Source organism: Branchiostoma belcheri, unplaced genomic scaffold, assembly GCF_001625305.1.
Source record: "Branchiostoma belcheri isolate BF01 breed outbred unplaced genomic scaffold, Haploidv18h27 scaffold113, whole genome shotgun sequence".
Classification (NCBI taxonomy): domain Eukaryota; kingdom Metazoa; phylum Chordata; class Leptocardii; order Amphioxiformes; family Branchiostomatidae; genus Branchiostoma; species Branchiostoma belcheri.
In genome coordinates this window covers 1056797-1064984 of record NW_017802525.1, presented here as the reverse complement: position 1 = coordinate 1064984, position 8188 = coordinate 1056797, and the positions used below count along the sequence as shown (strand labels likewise).

The following is an 8188-nucleotide window of genomic DNA, read 5'->3' as shown; positions in this document are numbered from 1 at the left end:
TTGGACGAACCAACTATCCGTGCTCAACTCACTAACGCCTCCTGCCGATGTTACGAGGAACTGCAACAACACACACACCTACCAGTTATCTTTTTATTTCGCAGTCAAAATCATGGTCAACATACAGACAATTGAATCACTTTCTGTCTTCTTGAATGTATTACATCGATTTATATACCGTGGAACTTAATATCCACAACAATTTGGAAACAGAGAATGCAAAATTGTGACACAAGTAGCAGCTAAATGGTTACATTTCTGTCACATTAAGCATACATGTATGCTAGGCCATACTTCCACAGAAATATCATATTTATGTTTCTAACTGATTCCAGGCATGGTTGTCAGTTCAAAAGAAGACTACATGTAGGTACAGCACAGGAATGGCACATGTCCATTGCCATGTAGCAGTACTAAAAGTATCCAGTATTTGACTGCTTACCCTTAAAAAAGCTACAATTTTGTATTGCATAACAAAACTGTCCTTTGCAGCTTGCATCACATCTTCTTGTTCTGTCCCTATGCAGTTGCTATACTCTCATGGTTCATCAAATAAATCCTTATTCTGCAGCACATATTTACAATATCACACAGCACCAAGATTTAATTAAATACCTATGTTGTAGGATACTTATGCCAAAAAGCAGTTACTCAAGCAACTGGATATGATTTTGAAAACGTCAGACGTTTCAGCTAGTATCCACTAGCTTTCGTCAGTGACTGAGAGACCAGAGGGGAAAGCAGGTTTATATACACAACCTGTTGATTGATATGCAAATAAAGTGAAGACAAATTTTTTGGAAGTCGAAAAAGGAACAAAAGTCAGACAAGTCAAGACAAGATGATGCAAATTAGTCTGAAAGCTCCTGTTATACAGGACAGGAGCTTAAGTGTTGTCTGCCCTTGGGGCTGGGAGTGCCAAATCCCAAGTGCCGGAAAGATCGACCCGTAGCCCCCCTAGTGGATACTAGCTGAAACGTCTGACGTTTTCAAAATCATATCCAGTTGCTTGAGTAACTGTTTTTTGGCATATCGTATTACCTGGATGTCTAACCTTCATCGACGTATGTAGGATACTTAGATAACTGATCTGGATGGAAGAATGGCCAAATGGACAAAACACTTATTGCACCTTCACATACTAGTACCCCAAAGGGCATAGCACAGATTCTTATAACAGTAAATTCAAATGTACAATGTATCTTTTGTATCAAAGAAAAGAATCCTTCAGCTTCAGTTTTTTGAAACCGGAACTTACAAAGTTGAAGCTAATATGGGGCTGTGGTGGGGCCCATGAGTCTCCTGCCACCTTAGGACTGGGGGTATCAGTTTTGAGAAAGCATACTCTCCAAGCAGAGCTTTGGGGTTGTTTTTAGTGTGTTTTAGGCTTTTTTAAACCTCTGCTTGGAGAGTAGGGTAAGAGGTGAAAACACCCATCAGGGTTTGTGGGTGAACTGGGAGGAGACCCAGGCCAGTCCCCACTTCAGGTTGGTCAGCATGAACTTCAGCGCTTTCGTCCACTGCTCCTCCGAGTTGAACTGGATTCTGGGAAGGAAAAGGGACAGGATGTTTAGGAAGAAATTTCAGTGTTCAATCTTCCAACAAACTAATGGTAGTAACAGTTCTAGTAAAGAAGATAGTATGGACTGCAAACTGTGATCAGATCTACTGAGATCATCTGTCAACATAAAATAGGTGCTGTTTCTTCTTCATAAAATAGGTACTGTACAGTTCTCCTAAAACATTTATTATTTGATCAAATTGTATTTTTCTTAGTAAAATCGAACACAAAGATGCTCATCAATTGGAACATAATTGCAGAATCATTATACATTTATTTGCAAACGACAGCTACACAGATAAAGAACATGTACTTGATCTTTACCAGGTGCAAACTGACAAAGAGACTTACTTGATAGAGTAGGATCCCCCGGACCCTCCTGTGTCTTCTATCTTCCCATTGGCCATTCTGCAGGGGATAGAGTACAAACCTGGGTTAACCTGTCATCTACAAAGGGTGACACAATGCATGATACAGAAACACTCTTGTCCACTCTTTGTAGTAGCATGCAGATTGGATGTCCAACAACAGTCAGGGACCTTCAGTGGTGCCTCAATGGTTGAAATAATTACACCAAGGAACAGAAGATCAGAAGAGAGTTCTTTAGGACAACACATCGATGATGCTACTCTTGTACGTATATATGACAAATTTCTCTACGCAACAAAATTTGACCAAACCCTTTCAATAAGATCGACAGAAGCCAGTGTACTACTAGACACTCAATGAAGCAATTGTTATCATGGCAATGTAAAATCTGCACTTGTTATTTTAGTTTCTCACCTATAAGGTAAACAAAAGCCAGTATCCCCCCTCTCCACCCTCTCCTTAAACTGCTGCAGACAGTCCAGGAAGGCCACCATCGCCTGGTCAAACTTCGTGTCCCAGAAGAACCGGAAACCACCGGAGCCATAGCTGAAAAAAGAGGGAAGAAATTTTCACCAGGGATTGAGTGTGGTACTTTTTCAAGGCCTTTATATTTTGATGAACTTGTTGTTTGCAATGATCACAGCAAATGGAAGAGCATTAGCACATCCGCAGAACGTACTGCACCTGCACGAAACCCGTAATGCATTGTGCATAGCACTTTGGCAGAACGTCTCAAACAAGGCCTTATTTGCGCATATAAGGTTAATATCCTGTCTGTAGTTTCCAAATGTTCTGTCAGAAATGATATCTTCTGCAACAGACAAAATTCTGATGCAACATGGGCCATAAATCCAATGAAAACCATGAAAAATGGGTGTTTCGCACAGGCAACAAAGGTCTTTATCACTATCATAATTGTTAAGTTGTTATCATCAATCCTAATGACAGGGAAGGCTGTCATCAATGAAAATTGAAGGTAACTCAAAGATACACAGATCCCTTGTATCTTGTAGGTAAGATAAGAAGGTTACTCACAGTGGCAGCTCCTTAGACTTGTCAGTGAGAGACTCCAGGAAGGAATGGTTACCGTAGGGGACCAGCCGATATCTGCAGGGGAGGGGGACAACAGGTCAGGTTAGACAGCACATGGCAAAATGTCAGGCAACACATTTCTTAGCACTTCAATCCTGAAGGATGAGTTATCATTCTGTAGAAGTAGAAATCAACTGCAGGAACTGTTACTCCATTATCTTTACACACAACAGCTGCTTAGATTAGCTAATTAGTAAGCCATCTCCATACATGAGGTACTCTACTGAATTAAGCAGACCCAACCATATCTGACATGAGTCCAGTCCACTAATACTTCTTACGATGTTCATCCAGAGAAACCAGTGATTTTACTCCAAGCACAGTCTTACTCTTAATTTCTGAGGAGATCCATGCCCATGTACTAACCCTTAGAAACTGACATTCAACTTGCGCCCAGATAAATATGAACCACAGTTCGACCTGACCCCTAACCCATTACCTCTAACCCATGACCCCATAACCTTGACCCCTGACCTTTCAAACTTGAGGTTCATCTTCTTGGCGAGTGAGTGCAGCAGCAGCACGGTCTGACCCCAGGCCGCGTTAGACCTGACCCCTAACCCATGACCCCTAACCCTTCGAACTTGAGGTTCATCTTCTTGGCGAGTGAGTGCAGCAGCAGCACGGTCTGACCCCAGCTGCATTAGACCTGACCCCTAACCCATGACCCCTGACCTTTCGAACTTGAGGTTCATCTTCTTGGCGAGTGAGTGGAGCAGCAGCACGGTCTGACCCCAGGCCGCGTTGATCTCGCTCCACTCCACGGGCACGCTGGGAAGGCGGCCCAGACGGAAGTTGTTGATGGTCCCAAAATGGCCGCTGTGCCTGAGGAAGAAAAAGTCACAGATCTAGAGGTCAGACATAATAAGGTTTATAATTGCGGCATAGATTTGTTTTGTCAATCTACACACAATGGTTGCTAAGAATGCTGAGACTGAATCAAGTACATTTCAGTAGCAACAAGCTACACTAATTTTGCCTTTGGTTTCTAAAGTAAGTTCAGAACAAAAAAGTTCTAAAACACAGGCCAATAAGGGTGATTGGGGTTGACATACATTAATACTACTACTTAGAACACAAAAAAAGAACAAGAACAATGCCACAAAGTTGAAGTAAACCTCACCATATATGGAACGTAGCGTTGAAGACGTTGGTTTTGCGTAGTTTGTCCAGCTGGTACTGAGCGTAGCGGAGCTGGTTATCCACGCTGCGCTGGTCATCCTCCAGCTCCAGCAGCTGCCGCTTGTACTCACCGTACTCCTGCCAGTACCTGCTTAGGGCACAGCAAGGTCAGGCAAGGTCACATAAAGGTCATAGCAAGGTCACATAAAGGTCAGGGCAAGGTCAACATTAGCACTGACCAGCAGCTGCCGCTTGTACTCCCTGTACTCCTGCCAGTACCTGCTTAGGGCACAGCAAGGTCATGGCAAGGTCACTACAAGGTCACATCAAGGTCATGGCAAAGGTCATGGCAAGGTCATGGTTAGTGGTAACCAGCAGTAGGGGTAACAAATGCTGCTCATGAAATTCTCTACCTTAGTTACTGAAAATCAACTGTGTGAACTGTCTCTTAATTATTTGACCTATAAGCACACAACAGTATACACACTGATACCAGACTCACTTCTCCTCCTCCTGGTCCAGCCGTTCCGACTCGGCCGTTTCCACGACGACCTCCCGCGCGATGTCGGAACGTTCCGTCTCCACCTGCTCCAGAACACGCATCAACTCCTTCTCCTCGGCCTTCAACTGAACAACACAAAGCTGTCAGTTTCACAATCATACAGCAGGCAGTTTCAGTTTCTAGACTGTACATTTATCAATTTTGCGATGGTTTTATTTTGTGGTAGAAGAGAAAAGAAGGTTGAGACAATGCTGCAGTACAGTAATGATGTACAGTGTAATGCGTGTCATATTGAAATTGGGGCAACGAAAATGAAACGTTTCAAAATCTACATTATATAAAGTTTATGATATTGATTGAAAATAAAACTACAGTTTAAGTTTCAAAATCTACTGTAACATTATATTAAGTTCATGATATTGATGACAGTCACTCTCTTGGAGGCCTCACATGTACTCAAATTTTTGTAGACCCAAGAGGACATCATGCTAGAAACTGGCATACACTTCTGTGAATGCAAAAAAAACTGCAGTACTGAGGTTAAGATGAGTCAAACCTTGTTAAGTTGAGTCTGTAGCTGCTGCTCCTCTGTGCTGTGGTCCTCTGTCAGCTTTAGCTTCTCCAGAAACTCTCTGGGAAATACAACATTGGGATTGGTCAGTGGAGAGGCAGGTTGTCATGATCATCACATAGTCTTTACTTTAGTACTGTAAATCAGTCTCATAGTTTACATGTTTGTTGTTCTGTAGCAGAATATGCCATACGCTGTACCACAAATAATTGTTATTTATCTATGTTACGTGTTTTCTACTTCAAAAGTGTACCAAGTACATAGATAGCCTCGGTGCCATCCTATTTGTATGCTGAGGCTCACATACTTGCTACCCGAAAAATATTTTTAGGGAGCAAATATAGGAGCCTTGGAATACAAATAGGATGGCACAGAGGCTACTAATCAACTTTACATGGCCTTAACTCCCACCTGTAGTCCTTACACTCATCCTCTATAATCCTGAGCTGCTGGTCCAGCTGGTCTAGGAGGGTGTCTGTGCATTCCTGAGGGGACAGGGAACAGTTAACCCTCTGTATACATACACTGTCAAACCAATACATGACAGTTTTTCTTCAGTTCAGCCAGTAGGAAATTGAGAATTGTAGACCTAGTCAGACAAAGGTTGTAAAGTGTACAGGCATGATAAGTGTGAAGACTAGTGAAAAGAATTTTTCTGAGAAGCAAACAAAGCAAAACTTATGCTATGTTACAATAAGATTTGTAAAATTTGATGTTCAATAACATCAGAAGGGTATTTATTTTGTACAAATGCCCTTGATCAGTGAATAATGCTCATCATAGTTATATGTAATAAGGAAATGTCATTGGTGTCACAAGCATGATAACTCACCTCATACTACATTTATTTGTCCGTAAATAATTTCATCAGGTTGGAAGATACTTAGGGTATAGGATTTTCTTCTAACACAACCAGTAAGGTTCTCACCTGCTTACGTTTCGATGTCTATCAGACACCTTCCTCAGAGCTTCTGACTGGAGTTCTGCAACTCGCCGCTATTTAACGCCAAAACAGATCATGTTGCCAGAAACAATTGTGGGATAGACTGGGAGGGTGCCAGGGTCATAGACAGGGAGGACAACAGAAGAATCCGTTGGATTAAAGAAGCAGTCTGGATAAGGAAGTCTGATGAACCGGGACGAGGGGGGATACAAGCTCAGCCACGTTTGGGATTGCATTCTCGCCGCAAAAGCGCCACCTACTTTGACGTTAAATAGCGGCGAGTTGCAGAACTCCAGTCAGAAGCTCTGAGGAAGGTGTCTGATAGACATCGAAACGTAAGCAGGTGAGAACCTTACTGGTTGTGTTAGAAGAAAATCCTATACCCTACATTTATTTGTGTTTCTGACACTTGCTTGCAATACAAAAGTATGTAAGCAGTTGAACTGAACTTGGGAGAAAATATGAGATGCTAGTATTTGGAAGATCCCACCTCACAGAGGGGGTGGTCCACGTCTGTCTGTCCTGACATGATGTCAAACAGGTGGCTGGTGACCTTTAACCTATGACTGGGGTTGTCTCTGCCGTCAGCGTCGATCAGGGTGAAACCACTGCCGCTCTCCACCGAGGTCAACCTGGGTCAGAGTACAAAGGTAAGAGTTTATGTCTTGGGTCAAACATACATGGGTCAGAGTTCATGTCTTATTGGCATGCCATCTTGTTACACATTCAAATATACAGTCAAACCTGTACAAGTGGGCCATTCTACATAAGGGCAACTTAGTCATTGAGACTACCTTTCGATGGTCCCTTAATTTTACCCATCAACACAAGAATCCTGTCTACAGTGACCACCTGTACACATAGACAGGAGTTTATCTGACTGAGTGGTCTTACTGCTCAGTTTTGACTCACAGTATCACTGAACGTACCCAAGCAACCACCTCTATAAGCTAATCATCTGGCCATGACAACCACTTTTTCTCTGTACCAAGTTTTTCCCCCGAAGGTACAAGCATGAAGCAACCTGTCAAAGAGAGCCACCTGCTAGCCTGGGTGACAGCCCCTACTGTAAGTGATCATCCATTCGGCCAGAGAAACCATACGCCCCGCTAACCCTGAGTTCGCACCGTGGCTCCAAAAGGTAAAGGGTTTGGGCGGATACTATGTTGGTAGAAGACATTAGTGTTTCTCCCCCACAAATCTGTTCAAACGCCAGCGTCTGGCACTCAGACTAGCCACCTGCCCAAGGAGACCAACTAAGTCCTCTGGACAACCTTCTTGGGCAGGTTTGAAGCTAAGATTGTTACCTAGCGGCAGGTATGAGTTTCCTGATGACTCCGTCCTCCCGAGCCTCCTCAAACCGGCTGTCCTGTCTCCCCCTCTCCTCTTGCCTGACCCCCTCCCCCTCCTCCCCTGACACCAGCGGTGCGGTCAGCTCATCGATGGTTCCCTGGTCCAGCGCTGTGAGAGATGCGTCCAGTCTGTAACAACACAAGCATTGAAACAGATAGTTATTTATTTACAATATTAATTATTCGTTGAGATTTACCACATTTGTAAGAACTGATGCAATAGGTGGCTATTATGCATTGTATTTTTAAGACGTCAACACAGAGACCAGACTGGTGGGTTTGAATCACTCACACCAGGAAGGACGGCTATATTCTTTGCGATATTTAAGTGTGGTTGGTTCAAAACCCAGGACCTCCAGCTTTATGTCCCATCAGAGGGGATGTTCAGATCTCCAAGTCTTTTTTTTTTTTTTTTTTTTTAATTCCTTTATCCACACAACATTTACATGTACATTGTAACATTGTAAAAGGACAACAATACGTGTACATTATATATAAAAAAAAAACCAGACAACCCTATTTATACAAAGAGAATTCTGTTTTAAACATATTAGCTATTGCAATCCAGATCTCCAAGCTGATCCTGTTCACTGCCTGGTCAACTGGATAGTGTATAAATTATCTGTCAATGAAGGTTAGACATCCAGGTAATACGATACACCAAAAAAGCAGTACT

The 8188-nt window shown here is 42.8% G+C and overlaps 1 protein-coding gene across 1 annotated transcript in view; it reads right to left on the bottom strand.

The window, feature by feature from the left end:
• Positions 1–1012: 1012 nt before the first annotated feature.
• The window catches only part of LOC109462221 (beclin-1-like), an 8172-nt gene continuing 996 nt past the window's right edge, over positions 1013–8188 (bottom strand). The window contains exons 2-12 of the mRNA XM_019758758.1: positions 7468–7641; positions 6651–6792; positions 5629–5702; positions 5203–5278; positions 4647–4771; positions 4146–4292; positions 3698–3847; positions 2966–3037; positions 2345–2476; positions 1913–1969; positions 1013–1545 (exon numbers count right to left, since the gene is read on the bottom strand). Coding sequence (XP_019614317.1) covers positions 1437–1545; positions 1913–1969; positions 2345–2476; positions 2966–3037; positions 3698–3847; positions 4146–4292; positions 4647–4771; positions 5203–5278; positions 5629–5702; positions 6651–6792; positions 7468–7641 — 1258 coding nt within the window. The 3' untranslated portion in view covers positions 1013–1436. The remainder of the gene's footprint in view (positions 1546–1912; positions 1970–2344; positions 2477–2965; positions 3038–3697; positions 3848–4145; positions 4293–4646; positions 4772–5202; positions 5279–5628; positions 5703–6650; positions 6793–7467; positions 7642–8188) is intronic.